General features: G+C 42.4%; 1 protein-coding gene across 1 annotated transcript in view; it reads right to left on the bottom strand.

Annotated features, from left to right (window-relative positions):
* The window catches only part of fgd6 (FYVE, RhoGEF and PH domain containing 6), a 177427-nt gene that overhangs the window by 47280 nt on the left and 108685 nt on the right, over nt 1–21462 (bottom strand). The window contains exons 9-14 of the mRNA XM_063072261.1: nt 17344–17394; nt 17198–17256; nt 17029–17100; nt 15866–15934; nt 14954–15037; nt 11123–11202 (exon numbers count right to left, since the gene is read on the bottom strand). Coding sequence (XP_062928331.1) covers nt 11123–11202; nt 14954–15037; nt 15866–15934; nt 17029–17100; nt 17198–17256; nt 17344–17394 — 415 coding nt within the window. The remainder of the gene's footprint in view (nt 1–11122; nt 11203–14953; nt 15038–15865; nt 15935–17028; nt 17101–17197; nt 17257–17343; nt 17395–21462) is intronic.

Genomic DNA, 21462 nt, shown 5'->3' with positions numbered 1-21462 from the left:
GCTTGGTAATCTCTTCCTGCATCTGTTTCAGAAGTCTGGTGAACAATGTGGTGTGTCACTAGAGCTGACTGAGTCCCCAAGCTGGGGATGGTGTCCGGTGACCAAGCATTAACTTGATTCACTAATTGTTCTGAGTTTGGTGGATTTTGCACAGATAGTGTTATTGACCATGGAGGTGGCTACTGCAGGGGGCACAGGTCTCAGAGGGGCAGGGATTACTGCAGACCATGAAAGACCATGTTTGTGCCAGATTTGAGGGTACCATGGCATTTCACACTGACCACATATTGGCAGAACATTTTCATAAAATCCTCCTGGCTTTGTTTCTCCTTCAAATGCTTCTGCAGTTCTTTTGACTTCTGACATGCTACTGTCACCAATAATGAAGGGAATTGTATCCTAGCTTCCTGTTGTGAGGTATCAGAGCACTGCAGACATCCTGATGTAAACAATTACAAAGTCAATTGTAAATGACTAGGTCTTGAAAACATCAACTCCGAGAAAGAAATCAGCTTACTGATATTAGTCCTGATGAGGACAGTCTTTGCTAGTATTTCAACTCTGACCCGAAGATTTAACATTTGAGTGAATTTACTGTGCAGTTAGTTGTTATTATGATGTACATGGATTAAGTTATACATAATTTTAGCTGGAAATTTTAATACAAAATACCAATAGGCAAATTCATCCAGCTTTCCTTGAACTGTTCTGTAAAGAGCCATGCTCAAACTTGAATTTCATAAGCTGACAACTGAGACACCATCTACCTCAACCACTTCAAAAGGGACAGATTATAGCAAATGCTCAGCCTAGCTGTCAAAAAAGGTGACAGATATGTTTATGTGCAGAACCAGAATGATTTCAAGCTTCATTTCTTCTCTTCAGTTTATTTTCCAAAAGAAATAATCAAAAAGATTGATGAGAGTAGAGCAGTGGATGTTGTCTAGGTGAACTTTAGCATGACCTTTGATGAGGGCACGCATGGAAAGCTAGTCAGGTTAGACTGCATGGTGTCAACGGAGATCTAGTTAAGCAGATACATTATTGGCTTGATGGTAGGAAACAGAGTTAAAGGATGTTTTTTTCCATACTGGAGGCCCATGACTAGTGGCATGCCACAGGTGTTGGTACTGGGCCCATTGTCATTCATCATTTATATAAATGATTTGTGTGATAATGGTTAATGGTAATAAGGGCATGGTTAATAAGTTTGCAAATGACATTAAAATCATAGGTATCACGGACAGTGAAAATTATCAAAAAGTACAAGGTGATTTTGATCAGCTAGGTAAGTGGGGTGAAGATTGGCAAGTGCTAAAACAGGAATGTTTTTTCTGTTTAAAAGCCTTTTTAGAAACTTAAGCACAAAATCTGGGCTGACATGTGTTACCGTCGAGGGAGTGCCGTACTTTTGGAAGTGCCATCTGAACTTTGGCTCTTCTCATTTAAATGTGAAAGATCCCACAGTACTAATTGAGGAAATTCCATATTGTGGACATTCATTCCTCAACCACAAACAAGATGACCTGATCATTATTTCTCTTTTGCCTGTGGATCTGTGCAATGTACTGTGAAGAGAGAATATAGGGAGTGCGATAGAAAGCTGAAAAGCAGGACCTCCAGTGTAGTAATCCCTGGATTACTGCCTGTGCCACAAGCCTGTGAGGGTAAAAATAGAATGATTTGGCAGATGAATGTGTGGCTGAGGAATTGGTGCAGGGGGCAGGGTTTCAGATTTCTGGATCATTGGGATCTTATCTGAGGAAGGTATGACCTGTACAAAAAGGACAGGTTACACCTGAATCTGAGGGGGGACTAACATCCTTGCGGGCAGGGTTTAAACTAATTTGGCAGAGGGTCGGGAACGGGAGTAATAGGGCTGAGAATGGGATTGCAGTTGGTATACAAATAGCTGCATTGTGGAGCAAGACTGCGAGACAGGGCAACATTGCAGTCAGTGGGTTGAGTTAAAGAGTAACATGGGGGCAAAATTGAAAAGGTTGACAAATACAGGACAGGAGGTTTATATTTGAATGCACACAGTTTACAGAATAAGGTAGATGATTTTGTAGCACAGTTAGAGATTGGCAGGTATTGTTGTTGTGGGCATCACTAAGTTGTGGCTGAAAGATGGTCACATTTGGGAGCTTAACATCCAAGGAAACACATTGTATTGAAAGGACAGTCAGGTAGGCAGAGTGGGTGGGGTGGCTCTGTTGGTAAAAAATGAAATCAAATCCTTCAAAAGAGGTGACATAGAATCTGAAGATGTAAAATCATTGTGGGTAGAGTTAAGAAACTGCCAGAATAAAAGGACCCTGATGGGAATTGTATGCAGGCCTCCAAATAGTAGTCAGAATATGGGATACAAATTACGATGGGAGATAGAGAGGACCATAGTAAAGAGCGCAATGTTACAATAGTCATGGGGGATTTCAATATTACATTAGATTCAACTTTATTGTCATTGTGCCGAGTACAGATACAAAGCCAATGAAATGCAATTAGCATCTGACCAGAAGTGCAGAAGAATAGTATTATTTACAAAATAACTGCGAATAAGAAGTAGGTGCTACAAACACACAAATATAAAAGTACTGAGACAGTCCAATATGGGTGCAATACTGCTTAGCGCCGTGATGTGAGGTTCGGCAGGGTCACAGCCTCAGGGAAGAAGCTCTTCCTGTGCCTGCTGGTGTGGGAGCGGAGGCTCCTGTAGTGCCTACGGATGGGAGGAGAGTAAAAAGTCCATGGTTAGGATGAGGTGCATCCTTGATAAAGCTTTTCGCCCTGCCCAGGCAGCGTTTATGGTAGATGCAGGCAGATTTGGAAAGTCAGGTTGATGCTGGATCTCAAGAGAAGGAATTTGTAGAATGCCAGTGAAATGGCTTTTTAGAGCAGCTTGTGGTTGAGCCCACTGGGGAAAGGCAATTCTGGATTGGGTGTTGTGTCATAAACCAGATTTGATTAGGGAGCTTAAGGTAAAGGAACCTTTAGAATGTAGTGATCATAATATGTTAGAACTCACCCTGCAGTTTGAGAAGGAGAAGCAAAAGACAGATGTATCAGTATTACAGTGGAGCAAGGGGAATTGCAGAGGCATGAGAGAGCAGCTGGCCATAGGTGATTGGAAGGGATGAGGACAGAACAGCAATGGGTGGAGTTTCTGGGAGCAATTCATAAAGCACAGGATAGATACATCCCAAAGACAAAAGTATTCTAAGGGAAGGATGAGGCAACCGTGGTTGACAAGGGAAATAAAAGACAGCATAAAAGCAAAAGTGAGGGCCTATAATATCACAAAAGTTGGTTGGAAGTTAGAAGATTGGAGAGCTTTTAAAAACCAACAGAAGGCAACTAAAAAGCCATAAGGAGTGAAAAGATGAAATATGAAGGTAAGCTAGTCTATGATAGAGGATACTAAAAGTTTTTTCCAGATACAGTATATAATGGGTAAATGAGAAGTGAGAGGGTATATTTGACTGGTGGAAAATGTTGTTCAAGAGGTAGTAATGGGAAGGAGAAAGAAATGGTGGATGAACTTAACAGGTAACTTCTGTCGTTCTTCACTGTAGAAGACACTAGCAGTGTGCCAGAAATTCAGGAGTGTCAGAGGACAGGAGGTAGATAAGTCACGTGGTGGACTACATCGCAGAGTTCTGAAAGAGGTGGCTGGAGAGATTGCGGAGGCATTAGTAATGATCACTAGATTCTGGAATGGTTCCAGAAGACTGGAAAACTGCAAATGTCACTCTACTCTTTAAAAAGGGAAAGAGGCAGAAAAAGGAAATTATAGGGCAGTTAGCCTGACTTCAGTGGTCGGAAGATGTTGGAATCCATTATTCAGGATGATGTTTCGGGGAACTTATTTACTTAGCGATACAGTGCTGAGTAGGCCCTTCCTGCCCTTCAAGTCACACCGCCCCAGCAACCCTGGACAAAGCCTAACCTAGACCAAATAACCTATCCAGTCGTCTTTGGATTGTGGGAGGAAACCAGAGGAACTGGAGAAAACCCACCCATTCCATGGAGGATGTTCAGAGACTACTGATAGCATGGCACCGGAAATGAACTCTGAACTCTAGACCGCTCTGAGCTGTAATAGCATTATGTTAATTGCTATGAAACCATGGTGCCCATACTTGGAGGCACATGATAAAATGGGCTAAAGTCAACATGGTTTCCTTAAGGGGAAACCTAGCTTGACAAATCTGGTGGAACTCTGAGGAAATAACATGCAGGTAGACAAAGGAGAGTCAATGAATGTTGTGTATTTGGATTTTCAGAAAACTTTTGACAGGGTGCCTCACATGAGGCTGCTTAACGAGGTAACAGCCCCATGGTAGTACGGAACAGATACTAGCATGGATAGAAAATTAACTAACTGCAGGAGGCAAAAAGTGGGAATAAAGGGGGCTTTTTCTGGTTAGTTTCTGGTGACTAATGGTGTTCTGCAAGGGTCGGTGTTGGGATCACTTCATTTCACATTATATGTCAATGATTTGGATGACAAGATTGATGGCTTTGTGCCAAGTTTGCAGATGATATGAAGATAGGTGGAAGGGCAGGTAGTGTTGAGGAAGCAGGGAGTCTACAGAAAGTCTCAGAAGAAAATTTGAAAATCAGAGGTGCAAAGGGACTTGGGAGTCCTTGTACAGAATACCTTAAAGGTGAACTTGCAGTTTGAGTCAGTGGTGAGGAAGGCAAATGCAATGTTAGCATTCATTTTGGGAGGACTAGAATATAAAAGCAAGCATGTAATGCTGAAGCTTCATAAAGCATTGGTCAGATCACACTGGAGTATTGTGAGCAGTTTTGGGCCCCTTATCTAAGAAGAGATGTGCTGGCATTTCACAGTCCAGAGGAGATTCTCAAGGATTCTGGAATGAAAGGATTAATGCACGAGGAGTGTTTGATGACTCTGGCCCCGTACTCACTGCAGTTTAGAAAAATGAGGGAGTTCACATTGAAACCTATCGAATATTGAAAGGCCTAAATAGGCTGGATGTGGAGAGGATGTTTCCTGTAGTGGAGGAGTCGAGGATAGAAACATAGAAAAATAGGTGGAGTAGGCCATTCGGCCCTTCAAGCCTGCACCGCCATTTATTATGATCATGGCTGATCAACCAACTCAGAACCCTGCCCCAGCCTTCCCTCCATACCCCCTGAACCCCGTAGCCACAAGGGCCATATCTAACTCCCTCTTAAATATAGCCAATGAACTGGCCTCAACTGTTTCCTGTGGCAGAGAATTCCACAGATTCACCACTCTCTGTGTGAAGAAGTTTTTCCTAATCTCGGACCTAAAAGTGTGACCCCTCGTTCTGGACTTCCCCAACATCGGGAACAATCTTCCTGCATCTAGCCTGTCCAATCCCTTTAGGATTTTATACGTTTCAATCAGATCCCCCCCTTAATCTTCTAAATTCCAACGAGTACAAGCCCAGTTCATCCAGTCTTTCTTCATATGAAAGTCCTGCCATCCCAGGAATCAATCTGGTGAACCTTCTTTGTACTCCCTCTATGGCAAGGATGTCTTTCCTCAGATTAGGGGACCAAAACTGCACACAATACTCCAGGTGTGGTCTCACCAAGGCCTTGTACAACTGCAGTAGTACCTCCCTGCTCCTGTACTCGAATCCTCTTGCTATAAATGCCAGCATACCATTCGCCTTTTTCACCGCCTGCTGTACCTGCATGCCCACTTTCAATGACTGGTGTATAATGACACCCAGGTCTCGTTGCACCTCCCCTTTTCCTAATCGGCCACCATTCAGATAATAATCTGTTTTCCTATTTTTGCCACCAAAGTGGATAACTTCACATTTATCCACATTAAATTGCATCTGCCATGAATTTGCCCACTCACCCAACTTATCCAAGTCACTCTGCATCCTCTTAGCATCCTCCTCACAGCTAACACTGCCACCCAGCTTCGTGTCATCCGCAAACTTGGAGATGCTGCATTTAATTCCCTCATCCAAGTCATTAATATATATTGTAAACAACTGGGGTCCCAGCACTGAGCCTTGCGGTACCCCACTAGTCACCGCCTGCCATTCTGAAAAGGTCCCATTTATTCCCACTCTTTGCTTCCTGTCTGCTAACCAATTCTCTATCCACATCAATACCTTACCCCCAATACTGTGTGCTTTAAGTTTGCACACTAATCTCCTGTGTGGGACCTTGTCAAAAGCCTTTTGAAAATCCAAATATACCACATCCACTGGCTCTCCCCTATCCACTCTACTAGTTACATCCTCAAAAAATTCTATGAGATTCGTCAGACATGATTTTCCTTTCACAAATCCATGCTGACTTTGTCCGATGATTTCACCGCTTTCCAAATGTGCTGTTATCACATCTTTGATAACTGACTCCAGCAGTTTCCCCACCACCGACGTTAGGCTAACTGGTCTATAATTCCCCAGTTTCTCTCTCCCTCCTTTTTTAAAAAGTGGGGTTACATTAGCCACCCTCCAATCCTCAGGAACTAGTCCAGAATCTAACGAGTTTTGAAAAATTATCACTAATGCATTCACTATTTCTTGGGCTACTTCCTTAAGCACTCTGGGATGCAGACCATCTGGCCCTGGGGATTTATCTGCCTTCAATCCCTTCAATTTACCTAACACCACTTCCCTACTAACATGTATTTCGCTCAGTTCCTCCATCTCACTGGACCCTCTGTCCCCTACTGTTTCTGGAAGATTATTTATGTTCTCCTTAGTGAAGACAGAACCAAAGTAATTATTCAATTGGTCTGCCATGTCCTTGCTCCCCATAATCAATTCACCTGTTTCTGTCTGCAGGGGACCCACATTTGTCTTTACCAGTCTTTTCCTTTTTACATATCTATAAAAGCTTTTACAGTCAGTTTTTATGTTCTCTGCCAGTTTTCTCTCATAATCTTTTTTCCCCTTCCTAATTAAGCCCTTTGTCCTCCTCTGCTGAACTCTGAATTTCTCCCAGTCCTCAGGTGAGCCACTTTCTCTGGCTAATTTGTATGCTTCTTCTTTGGAATTGATACTATCCCTAATTTCTCTTGTCAGCCACGGGTGCACTACCTTCCTTGATTTATTCTTTTGCCAAACTGGGATGAACAATTGTTGTAGTTCATCCATGCAACCTTTAAATGCTTGCCATTGCATATCCACCGTCAATCCTTTAAGTGTCATTTGCCAGTCTATCTTAGCTAATTCACGTCTCATACCTTCAAAGTTGCCCCTCTTTAAGTTCAGAACCTTTGTTTCTGAATTAACTATGTCACTCTCCATATTAATAAAGAATTCCACCATATTATGGTCACTCTTACCCAAGGGGCCTCTCACGACAAGATTGCTAATTAACCCTTCCTCATTGCTCAAAACCCAGTCCAGAATAGCCTGATCTCTAGTTGGTTCCTCGACATGTTGGTTCAAAAAACCATCCCGCATACATTCCAAGAAATCCTCTTCCTCAGCACCTTTACCAATTTGGTTCACCCAATCTACATGTAGATTGAAGTCACCCATTATAACTGCTGTTCCTTTATTGCACACATTTCTAATTTCCTGTTTAATACCATCTCCGACCTCACTACTACTGTTAGGTGACCTGTACACAACTCCCACCAGCGTTTTCTGCCCCTTAGTGTTACGCAGCTCTACCCATATCGATTCCACATCTTCCCGGCTTATGTCCTTCCTTTCTATTGCGTTAATCTCCTCTTTAACCAGCAACGCCACCCCACACCTCCTTTTCTTCCATGTCTATCCCTCCTGAATATTGAATATCCCTGAACATTGAGCTCCCATCCTTGGTCACCCTGGAGCCATGTCTCAGTGATCCCAACTATATCATAATCATTAATAACAATCTGCACTTTCAATTCATCCACCTTATTACGAATGCTCCTTGCATTGACATACAAAGCCTTCAGGCACTCTTTTACAACTCTCTTAGTCCTTATACAATTATGTTGAAAAGTGGCCCTTTTTAATGCTTGCCCTGGATTTGTCGGCCTGCCACTTTTACTTTTCTCCTTTGTACTTTTTGCTTCTGCCCTCACTTTACACCCCTCTGTCTCTCTGCACTCGTTCCCATCCCCCTGTTGTGAACTAACCTCCTCTCGCCTAGCCTCTTTAATTTGATTCCCACCCCCCAACCATTCTAGTTTAAAGTCACCTCAGTAGCCCTCGCTAATCTCCCTGCCAGGATATTGGACCCCTAGGATTCAAGTGTAACCCGTCCTTCTTGTACAGGTCACGCCTGCGCCAAAAGAGGTCCCAATGATCCAAAAACTTGAATCCCTGTCCCCTGCTCCAATCCCTCAGCCACGCATTTATCCTCCACCTCATCGCATTCCTACTCTCACTGTCGCGTGGCACAGGCAGTAATCCCGAGATTACTACCCTTGCGGTCCTTTTTCTCAACTCCCTTCCTAGCTCCCTATATTCTCCTTTCAGGATCTCATCCCTTTTCCTACCTATGTCATTGGTACCTATATGTACCATGACCTCTGGCTCCTCACCCTCCCACTTCAGGATATCTTGAACACGATCAGAAATATCCCGGACCCTGGCACCAGGGAGGCAAACTACCATCCGGGTCTCTGGACTGCGTCCACAGAATCGCCTATCTGACCCCCTTACTATCGAGTCCCCTATCACAACCCCCTCCTCTTCCTTTCCCTACCCTTCTGAGCTACAGGGCCAGACTCTGTGCCAGAGGCACGGCCACTGTCGCTTCCCCCGGGTAAACTGTCCCCCCCAACAGTACTCAAACAGGAGTACCTGTTGTTAAGAGGCACAGCCACCGGGGTACTCTCTGTTACCTGACTCTTCCCCTTCCCCCTCCTAACCGTGACCCACTTGTCTGCCTCCCGTGGAGACAAGAGGGCACAGCCTGAAAATAGAGGAGTGTCCATTTAGAACCGAGATTAGCCAGAGGGTAGTGAATCTGTGGAATTCATTACCACAGGCGGTTTTGGGGGCCAAGCGGAGCTTGATAGATTCTTGATTAGTGTCAAAGGTTACGGGGAGAAGGCAGAAGAATGATGTAGCAGAATCGATGAGCCAAATGGCCTAATTCTGCTCCTTTGTCTTATGGTACCACTTACATAACATGATCCCCATATTAAAACTGCAACAGCTGAAAAATTACTTGGGATGATGCTGAGGGTGTATTGGTGCAACACATTAAAATTCATATATTCCTTGTAATTTAGGAATACGCACCAAGGATTGTTTTTAAACTGAGCCACACAAGAGATGCCCTAGAGTTTGGTTAAAAAGACACATTTTACATTCTTTTTAAAAAGGAGTAGAGGCAGAAAAGGTTGGTGAATGAATAGCAAAACGTAGGGCCTTGATGAAGCGAATAAATTTGGGAAAGATCCAGAGGGAGTGGGAGGAGCTTCGATATTCAATGGTTGTACAGTTACAGGATATTCCAAAGACTGGAAGTGGCAAGGTCATGGACTGCTTTGAAAAGAAGAATGAGAATTTAACACATGAGCCTTTATTTAGCTGTTGTAATTTAGTGGACACAAGACAGGCAGGTGAATGCAGATTATTCCACATTGGGATAAGTACATTATGATTTTCGGTGCCCTCATATATAAAACGAACAAAAGCAGCCAGATAGGGTACATTGGAAATGTGCATAGAAGCGGGCTTCAGTCATAGCGGACACAAGACAGGCAGAAAGTCTGGTAAGATTACAGAAGTAGAAATGGTCACCCTTAGCAATAGTAGTATTAAGTTCTCTAACGGTCATTTCAGAGCGAAATATGAAGGCAAGTTTGCAGATAGTATGATGAGTTTCAGACTGTTACTGAGCTAGAGAGGAAGAGAACCAGGAATGGAGTTTACAATATGGACCAAAGGAAATGGCTATTTATGTTTTTTTAAATATACTTTCCAACATATCAACTCATTCAGTATGGATGTCAAATGAACATCTGAGAGAAATCAGGGGGGCCAATAGACATGGGCTGAGGCAGAGATGACAGGTGAGAAGTCCATGTTTTTAGATTACTTTGGAAAACAGGTAACAGGAAATGGAGGAAGCAGAAAGGGAAAGGTCTGAGGGACCAGTACAAGGTGGCAGCAGAAATCAGCACATCTAGTTGGTTAAAATGGAAGTAGGAGTTTGTTTTCATCCAGCTGTTTGACAGGGGAGAGGTGTGTAAGATTTTCCTTTCATTTGAGTGATACTTATTTAAGACTGAAAGGGGCATTTGGAGACAGGTACAGAATTTTTAAAGCAGTATAATACAGTAAATCAGTGATGTAATTTAGGGACATGATTATTAGCTGATTTTCAATAAATCTCCAGGGATTCTTTAATTATGTTGCATGACAAAGATTTGTGCTCATAGTTCCACAAATTAAGTTTGTTGGAAAAGAACTAGAAAGTCAACATTTGGAGATGAAGAGATTTGAAGATTGAAAGATCACCCCACGTACCTTCTGCACTGCTTTGATCAGTCAGATAGATACGGTAATAAGGTGGGGAAGACGGTATCCCTTGTTATTGAGGAACAGCTACATATACTGATGGCATGCAACAAACCCCTGAAAAAATTGCAGTATTCTGTAAGTTAGAGCCTCTGAGAGTTAACCATAAGTTGGCTAAGATGTCTTTCTATTACTGCTTTTGCTCCTATTTTTTGTAAAACAAAAACTGAAATCACAGGAGAAAGAAAGCAATATATAATTAATAAAACAACAGACACAATTGCAGACAAACAAGATAATGGGAAATGAAATTGACGGATAAGTAGCAGCAGGGATTTGTTTTTGGAAAATATTGCTTCAGTGAGGAAAATGATCCAAGAGGTTTGCCCTAGGGATCAATACTGAATTCTCTACTCTTTTAAGTTTCATTGGTGTTTTTGATTGTAAGTTTCTGGAGGCTCACAAATTGAATAAACCAGGCAGATGATGGAAGCAGAGCTAGTAAGCTGCTTTACCTTTAGTAGGTCCTCATCATCCCTGAGTACTGCTGCAATTGTTGTTTTATTTATCAAGATGCCATGATTTTTCATCTTCTTTGCACGTATGCCACAGTTTCTTCCTGACACAGAAACATTCAGTACAACATTTGTCTGATTCAGATCTGGCTTGAGGGAAATTACCTTGCTGACAGAATGAACGATCGTTCCACACTTTCGATGTTGAGCTCATTCTGGTAGGCCTCTTGAGATGGTTTGCTAACCTACGTGGTAAACAACATGGGTCACAGGTTCAAACTATTTTTTTAATGTGAACAAAAATCAAACAGTAGCACTTTTGCCTATGAAATTACATGAACTGAGTTAGGAATATAAATAATTTTATGGCTTCCCATGAAATTATCCCCAACTACTTGTAAAAACTGGTTTGGCAAGAGTAGCATCCAGACAATAAACAATTATGTAGGAATTATCTGTAAAAGCTTTTCAATGGTTATATTAAGGGTCAGCTTCAAGTACTATCTGATGATAATTTCACCTTCATCTGTTCTTATAAGTACCATCTATTAATGAGGAAAACAGCGGCAGTGCAATGGCATAGCTGGAATAACTGCTTCAGTCTGTGGTGTTCAATTGTGACTTGGACGCTGTCTGTATGGAGTTTTCATCATCTTCTGGTGAAACAGCTTTGGTTTCCTCCAGGTGCTCCAACTTTCTCCCATATCCTAAAGACGTGTAGATAGGTAGATCAATTGGCCACTATGTTTTGCCTGGTGCGAGGGTTACTGGTGTAATCTATAGGGAGTTGATAGAAGTATGGGGAGAACGAAATGGTACAACTGTAGAATTAATATAATTGCGTGCTTGAGAATCAGCAGCTCAGTGGCCAAACATCCTTCTTCTGTGGTAACTGACTCCGACTCAAACAGCGCAACCAATACTTAACATGGAATAAATCAGTAACTGGACAATTTACCTTTCAAAAGTTAACACTGAGGGTGTAAGACTACCAGGGGGTGACTCAATATACTTTTAATTGCTTTTTTTTTTAACCTTATACATGTTGAGTACCCCTTACCCAAAATTCCAAAATCGGAAAACCTTCAAAATTACATATTTTTTGAGTGCTGACATAACATCACAAATGGAAAATTGTACAAGACACTGGGAAGGTTCCCAGGCAATGCACAGGTTTCTGCGCACCACAGACAGAGTTAATGAAAAACAGGAAAACTGGATAAAGTGAAAAATGAAATCTTGATCGTATATTGAAAGAGTGGATCCATCAGTGTCAGGTGTCACTTAACAGTATTCTTATCATGAAACAAGTAAAGATTTATTATGATGAACTGAAAATTGAAGGTAATTGTGAATATTCAGGCTGGTTACAGAAATTTAAGAAAAGGCACGGCATTAAATTTTTAAAGTGTCTGCTGATCCCGAAAATCTAGCACCAGAATAAGTCTATGATGCTGACTGTTTTTATACCCTACATAAAAACTAAAAAAGGTAAAATACAAATACATGGTACTGTAACTTTTAAATGCAAAGACGGCATCGCAGGTAGAGACTGAAATCCTGCCGTTGTTTGCTGCTGATTCGGGTATTCTCCCAGTAATGCCATGCTGCCTTTGTTATCCTGTACACATATTTTCATTATATTAACAGATGTGGGATGAACAAGACAAAGACTGCTTACTGGTAGCACATAAATTCAGAGTTGGAAATGATGGTGAACCCAAGTTGTCATTATATATTCTGAAGTCCAAACTGCTTCCAGCCCCAAGCATTTGGATAAGGGGTGCTCAAGCTGTAGTCTTGTCTCATCAGAATATTTATATTTTAACAACAGAATAGTACAAGTTATGCTTTATCCACTATGTAATATCTGTACCTTGGTACACTTAAACTATACTTCTTTGCCTTATTGAACGTACTTCTGAAAAGGTGACAATAGCCTTCCAAACTAGAGAGAGATACGAGAGCCTGCCGAATGGCATAGTAGTTGATGTGATATTCTTTTCTTTCAACTATTAGATTAGTTAATTTCTCAATGGATTCACAAAGTAGCATACAGTAAACGGCCACAAAACGCTGAATTAATAAAACAGCTGGTTTATTCCACCAAGTCTACCTTGGCAATAATGAAAAAGCAATAAACAACATAGAAACATAGAAAACCTACAGCACAATACAGGTCTTTCGGCCCACAAAGCTATGCCGAACATGTCCTTACCTGAGAACTACCTAGGCACCCATAGCCCTCTATTTTTCTGAGCTCCATGTACCTGTCCAGGAGTCTCTTAGGAGACCCTGTCATTTCTGCCTCCACCACCGCCGCCGGCAGCCATTCCGCGCACTCACCGCTCTCTGCGTAAAAAACTTACCTCTGACATCTCCTCTGTACCTACTTCCAAGCACCATAAAACTATGCCCTCTCGTGCTAGCCATTTCAACCCTGGGAAAAAGCCTCTGACTATCCACACGATCAATGCCTCTCATTATTTTGTACACCTCTATCAGGTCACATCTCATCCTCCATCGCTCCAAGGAGAAAAAGCCAAGTTCACTCAACCTGTTCGCATAAGGCATGCTCCCCAATCCAGGCTGTAACCTCTGACAGCCCTCCACACTATCCACAACACCCCCAACCTTTGTGTCATCAGCAAATTTACTAACCCATCCCTCCACTTCCTCATCCAGGTTATTTATAAAAAAAATCACAAAGATTAGGGGTCGCAGAACAGATCCCTGAGGCACACCACTGATTACCGACCTCCATGCAGAATATGACCCATCTACAATCACTATTTGCCTTCTGTGGGCAAGCCAGTTCTGGATCCACAAAGCAATGACCCCTTGGATCCCATGCCTCCTTACTTTCTCAATAAGCCTTGCACGGGGTACCTTATGCAGAAATCCATATACACTACATCTACTGCTCTACCTTCATTAATGTGCTTAGTCACATCCTCAAAAAATCCAATCAGGCTCGTAAGGCACAACCTGCCTTTCACAAGGCCATGCTGACTATTTCTAATTATATTATGCCTCCAAATGTTCATAAATCCTGCCTCTCAGGATCTTCTCCATCAACTTACTAACCACTGAGGTAAGACTCACTGGTCTATAATTTCCTAGGCTATCTCTACTCCTTTTCTTGAATAAGGGAACAACATCCACAACCCTCCAATCCTCCAGAACCTCTCCCGTAATCATTGATGATGCAAAGATCATCGCCAGAGGCTCAGCAATCTCCTCCCTCGCTTTCCACCATAGCCTGGGGTACATCTCATCCAGTCCTGGTAACTTATTCCAACTTGATGCTTTCCAAAAGCTCTAGCATATCCTCTTCCTTAATATCTACATGCTCAAGCTTTTCAGTCCGCTGCAAGTCATCCCTACAATCATCAAGATTATTTTCTGTGGTGAATACTGAAGCAAAGTATTCATTAAGTACCTCTGCTATCTCCTCCAGTTCCATACACACTTTTCCACTGTCACACTTGATTGGTCCTATTCTCTCACGTCTTATCCTCATGCTCTTCACATACTTATAGAATGCCTTGGGGCTTTCCTTAATCCTGTCTGCTAAGAACTTCTCATGGCCACTTCTGGCTCTCCTAATTTCATTCTTAAGCTCCTGCCTGCAAGCCTTACAATCTTCTAGATTCATATCATTATCTAGTTTTTTGAAACTTTTGTAAGCTCTTCTTTTCTTCTTGACTAGATTTGCAACAGCCTTTGTACACCACCGTTCCTGTACCCTACCATTCTTTCCCAGTCTCGTTGGAACGTATAGAACCTCACGCATATATCTCCTGAACATTTGCCACATTTCTTCCGTATGTTTCCCCGAGGACATCTGTTTCCAATTTATGCTTCCAAGTCCCTGCCTGATAGCCTCATACTTCCCCTTACTCCAATTAAACATGCAAAAATAAAACTTCTTGCCATAGTTTCCTGCATTTAGTGCTCCACAGCAACAATTTAATTGACAAAGAAATGACTTACCTTCATACCTGCTAGTGACAACATGTTGTTTAGCTTGTATGTTCCCGATTGCACTGGTGTAGTGTATAGTAATACATCATTAAACTACAAATAAAAACATACCACAAATGTTCAAAACCAAGATTCAGCTTGTGGTTGGAAAATGAAATGATTGCTAAAAGCAAACTACTACATATTTTGGAAATGAGGTCAGGCAACACTTGTGCAGACAGAAACTGAGTTAATAATTGCGGCTGATGACCTTCCAACAGCATCTTGGCCATCAACTGGAAACATTATCACAGTTTCTCACTCCACAGATGCTGCCAGACTTGCTGAGCATTTCCTGTTTTTTGTTTAAAAGATTTGTTCCCAAATGACTAAAAAGGAATTCCTCTGATATATTAACAGCTCTGGCAGTATTTGCAGAGAGGAATAAAGCAAACACTTCCGGTTAACAATCTGTTGTGAGAACTGGTAAATGTTAGATATAAACAATTTTTTGAGAAAGAGACAAAACGAGCAGAGAATGAAGGGAATGTCTGTGATAAGGCATTTTCCCCCATTTTAATGACAAGTCACTGACTGACCTCCAATGTTCTCTTACAGATGCTGCACAAACTCACACTGAACCTTTCTAGCATTTTATCATTTGACACATCAATTTTTTAAATTACCCTGTAAACATTTAATAGCATTTTACTAGAAATAATATAGTATGGTAAGATTAAATTCTAGTTAAAACATTTTGACTAAATTGAATTACAGTATATTAGATAATCTGAGTGGTTTACATGTCTTTTCTACAAATTAATGTTCACTGCTCTTCAACTGTTAGTTTAACAAAATTATACATTCTGTAATTCATTAAATATACATAATAATTGTTGCTTTCTACTGCTTTAGATAAATAGGATTTAAATTTCAAATTACCAAAAAAAACATTCGGGGTTGCATAACTTTTCTGGATAGTTTCATCAGAGTTCCCTCCTTCAAAAAAACCTGTACAAAGGGACAAAGAAAACAATAGTGTTAGTTACACATGTGAAGCCAGCATAACAGACATCTTTGGAAACAACAATGAAAATTATGTTGCATAATATCAGTAGGGATTTTAGGCAAAAATTGTTACCCTACAGCAAGACGCAGGTACTGGAGCATGTGAAAAGTGACTCCACAAACAAAAAAAAGAGCAAAGCATGTCTAACTTCTCAAGCAGATTTAAATATTTAGAGTTTTTGATTTGCAAGGAAGCTTACCATTTTGTTGTATATCTCATTATTGGTCATTTGTTCTTTGGTTCATACAAAGTGGATATAAAGTTAATTTGAAAATAAATAATATTTTAACTAATTTATAAATTTCACCAATTTTTTTCTAAGAAAATATAACTAATGTCTAGCATCAGAAAACCAATATTTCGTGTTCTATTCAACTAAATCATATTGTAACATCTATTTGACAGATACCTAATATACAATTAAAACAATTCAAATCTGTATTTGTCACTCACTATACTGTAAATATGAAGAAAGTAGTTAAATTTATAAATTCTTGCAGGCTTAGATTCAGAGAAGAGCACAATGTGAGGTATGTTTTTGGATGGTAAAAATTCCCAGTGTCATTTAAAATGCAGGTGGAAGCTTTCCCCACTGAATAACTATATGAAGAATTGACAGTGATGAACAGATACAAATACCATTTCACAATGTATAAAGTCCCACTAGCATCTTTTTAAAGCCATAAAAAAGTACTCCATTCTAATATGCAGCTACAAAAGCATCTGAGCTCAAGCCAGTACGATTCTGCATTCTGGTAGATTAGAAGACCCCTTGAATTTGGGGGGAGAAAAACAATCATGTTAACATTGTAAAAGGTATAGCTACTGAATTACTAAACTTCCTGGAGTATGATCCCCAGTCAACAAAATATTATACACAGCTAAAGTCTAGATTTCCAAGAATGATCATTTGCTGTAGGGGCCCTGGTTTAAAATTGCCCAATACACATATCCTTGTAGTACTTGATCCTCTTAAACACATCAATTCTCCTTAATGTGTAGGGACAAGTGTCATCTAAGAATCAGCCATAATCACCCTTCCAGGCTGAACAATCTCCTGCTGGCCATTAAGGCTATACTGGATTTGCATCAGCTTCTGGAAATTATCCTGCAATTAAGAAAAATAAACAACTTTAAGATTATAGCAACCAAGCAAAAACAAAACAATTCACTGGCACAGAAGGTAGTTAAAGTGGTTTACATACCCCTTGTTTCATTATGTCATTGGCATGGTTTGCTACTTCTACAACAATGGCAAGAGCAGCTGATAGAAATATAAACACTGATATTAATAATCAAAAGACAGAAAATAGAGAATAAAATTAACACATGGTTAAGAAGAATTAAGTACCTTGAGTATCTTTATAATCTGCACAATCCTTGGACAGGTTCTTCACATAATCTAATATATAACAAACATTTTTAATAAGAGTTAAAGTTGGAGCAAATTTTTAACTGTAGTTAAGGCAGCAAATTTATCCAGTAAACAGCTTAAGCACAACAGGGAAGACACTTGGTTCTATCTCTGATTTGTACAAAGTAGATGACTATTATCCAATGGTCCTTATAGAAGTGTTTCCAATGGATTTTTGATTAAAAAAAAACAGGTTCAATCTCAGCCATGACTTACAAGCCTATTTACACTTAATATAAAAGCCCATTTGTGAGGGCAACCAACATTAAATAAATAAAACAAATAAATGAAGATCCAAATCTAATGGTGGCTTTGAAGCCATCATTTAAAGATATCTGAAAGATATCTACTGTATATCAACAAAATAAAAAGGTTAAAAGATGGTGCTGGTAACTGGCGACTTTGCGCGTGCTCTCCCAAGCAAACTGCCCCCTCCACTATCCTATACCCAAGAAACCCTTCTAAACCTCCAATCTAGAAAGATCAAGATCAACAACACCCTGGCGAAGCTACTGACCCAGCTGGAGACCACCGCGCCAGATCTGCTTCTTAAACTCCAGACCCCACCTGGACCCGACCAGTGAGGCCCACCACGTTCCCGGAGACCCGCGGTCTGCTACCGTGCCGGAGAGCTTGAGACACGGCCCACTCCAACCAGTACCTCTCCGGAGCAGATGACCACACAGAAGTGACGTCGGAGACCTCAAGGTGCCCCAGACACTTCCCCGGCGCAACCACTGTAAAGCCCCATTGGTGGCCATCCACAGCTGCCGGAAGTGACGCCTCCGCTGCCGACCTTGGAAATTGAGCCCAAGGCTCGGCTGGAGCGGAGGCCTCCGCAACCGTGACTCAGCTCACGGACTTGTTTCAGCGAGGAGCTCAGCCCTCCAGGATTACGTGTCGGCTTTGGGGCCCGACCCAGTCTACAGCTCGGGCCCTCGGCAGCCTGAAGCAGCAGCGGAGCCTCCCCTAGCACTCGGCCCGACGACGCGACCCGCCGATCGATCCCCGCGGGACGCGTCCACCAACCACAAAGAGCTGACAACAACACAGTGCATCGATGGAAACCTGGAAAGATGCACTACTTACCGAAGAAGCGTGGGAAAAGAGCTGGGCTGCTGGTCAGATTGAAGCTGAGGGGCTTCAGGGTCCCTATGCCCACCATCCTACTAGCTAATGTGCAAGCCATAGAGAACAAGGTGGATGATCTTAAAGGGAGACTCACCTACCGCAGGGAGATGCAGAACTGCTGTGTATTCTGTTTCACTGAGATCTGGCTCTCCCTGCCACCCCCAACTGTGCCATCTGACCAGAGGGATTTTCAATCCATCGGATGGACCGCACGGCGTCATCGGGCAAAACGAGGGGAGGTGGTGTCTGCCTACTGATCAACACTGCGTGGTGCTCGGACACAGTGGCACTGACAAGCTCCTGCAGCCCGGACCTGGAACACCTGTCGGTGAAGTGTCGTCCCTACTATCTGCCACGGGAATTCACCTCGGTCATACTGACAGAGGTCTACATTCCCCCGCAGGCGGACATGGAGTGTGCTCTGAACATACTGTATGCCAAAATCAGTGAATTTGAGACCAGGTATCCGGAGGCTTTGCTCATTACAGCCGGGGACTTTAACCAGGCCAACCTCAGAAAGGCGCAGCCAAAGTTATACCAACATGTCTCCTGCCCCACTAGAGGCCCGAATATACTTGACCACTGCTACACAGCAGTCAAGGATGCTTACCATTCCGTCCCACGACCTCACTTCGGAAAATTGGACTATCAGGCCGTACTCCTCCTCCCGGCTTACAAACAGAAACTGAGGCGGGTGTCAAAAGCAGTGTCACGTTGGACGGAGGAAACGGATGAGGTCCTCCGTGACTGCTTTGAATCGGTGGACTGGTTAGTATTCAAGGACTCGGCAGCTAACCTCGATGAGTATACCTCAGCTGTCACGGACTTTATTTGGAAATGCACAGAGGAATGTGTGTCTCGCAAGACGATCCGGGTATTCCCTAACTGGAAACCTTGGATGAATTATGAGGTCAAGTCCCTTTTAAAGGCTAGAGCTGCGGCTTTTAGGTCCGGGGATACCGGGCGCGACACGGAATCCAGGCGTGAACTCCAGAAAGTCATTAAGGGTGCCAAGAGGCAATGTCGAGCCAAGTTGGAAGCCCAGGCTAACCAGAGGGATGCCAGTAGACTATGGCAGGGTCTAAATGAGATCACTGGGTGCAAAGAAAAGGCTGGGAATATCAATAACTGTGGCGCTTCTCTTCCTGACGAACTTAACGTATTCTATGCAAGATTCGAACAGAAGAGGAGCGTCCCGCTCCCTCCGGATGAACCGGACCTGGTGGCATCGAGATTCATCGTCACCAAGGAGGACGTTAGAAGGGCTTTCCTGAAGATAAATCCAAGGAAGGCGATGGGCCCAGATGGCGTCCAGGACGGGTTCTCCAGGCCTGTGCAAGCGAGCTAGCTGGAGTGTTTGCTGACATCTTCAACTGCTCCTTGCTTCAGTCTAAGATCCTCTTGTGTTTTAAGAAGGCAACGATAATCCCAGTGCCGAAGAAGAGCAAGGTGGCATGCCTGAATGACTATCGACCTGTGGCTCTGACATCAATTGCTATGAAGTGCTTTGAGCGATTGGTTATGGCACACATCAACCACAGCCTACCGGTCAACCTCGACGCTTTGCAATTCGCCTACTGGAGCAACAGGTCAACGGCAGATGCCATCTCTCTGGCCCTACATTCCTCCTTAGAACACCTGGGAATAAAGATGCATACATAAGGCTCTTTTTCATTGACTACGGCTCTGCCTTTAATACCATCATTCCAAATAAACTGATTCCTAAGCTCCGGAACCTTGGCCTTAGCACTCAGATCTGCAGCTGGATCTTCAACTTCCTCACAGACAGGACCCAGGCTGTAAATAGGGGACAAGCTCTCCTCTACAATCACTCTGAGCACCAGTGCCCCACAAGGCTGTGTACTCAGCCCCCTGCTGTACTCACTGTACACTCATGACTGTGTAGCCAAGTTTCCATCAAACTCAATATATAAGTTTGCTGATGACACCACAATTGTAGGCCGTATCTCGGGTAATGATGAGTTTGAGCACAGAGGGGAAATTAAGAACCTGGTGGTATGGTGTGAAGACAATAACCTATCCCTCAATGTCAGCAAGACGAAGGAATTGGTTGTTGACTTCAGAAGGAGTAGCGGACCGCACGACCCAATTTACATCGGTGGTGTGCAAGTGGAGCAAGTCAAAAGCTTTAAATTCCTCGGGGTCAATATCACAAATGACCTGACTTGGTCCAACCAAGCAGAGTCTACTGCCAAGAAGGCCCACCAGCGTCTTTACTTCCTCAGAAAACTAAAGAAATGTGGCCTGTCCCCTAAAACCCTCACTAATTTTTATAGATACACCCTAGAAAGCATTCTTCTAGGGTGCATCACAACCTGATATGGAAGTTGTCCTGTCCAAGACCGAAAGAGGCTGCAGAAGATCGTGAACACGGCACAGCACATCACACAAACCAATCTTCCGTCCATGGACTCACTTTACACCGCACGCTGTCGGAGCAGTGCTGCCAGGATAATCAAGGACACGACCCACTCAGCCAACACACTCTCCGTCCCTCTTCCCTCCGGGAGAAGGCTCAGGAGCTTGGAGACTCGTATGGCCAGATTTGGGAACAGCTTCTTTCCAACTGTGATAAGACTGCTGAACAGATCCTGACCCGGATCTGGGCTGTACCCTCCAAATATCCGGTCCTGCCTCTTGGTTTTTTTGGACTACCTTACTTCCCATTTTTCTATTTTCTATTTATGATTTATAATTTAAATTTTTAATATTTACTAATTTTAACTTTTTTTAATATTTTTAATATTTAATATTTGTAATCCAGGGAGTGTGAAGCGCAGAATCAAATATCGCTGTGATGATTGTACATTCTAGTACCAATTGTTTGGCGACAATAAAGTATAAAGTAAATAAGCATTGTCAGTGCCTGCAATTTTTGATGAAAGATAGAAATACCTTCAACAG

The sequence above is a fragment of the Mobula hypostoma genome, chromosome 20 (assembly GCF_963921235.1).
Source record: "Mobula hypostoma chromosome 20, sMobHyp1.1, whole genome shotgun sequence".
NCBI classification, from domain to species: Eukaryota; Metazoa; Chordata; class Chondrichthyes; order Myliobatiformes; family Myliobatidae; genus Mobula; species Mobula hypostoma.
Note: the sequence above shows the minus strand (reverse complement) of the source record. Positions and strands in the feature narration are given on the sequence as shown.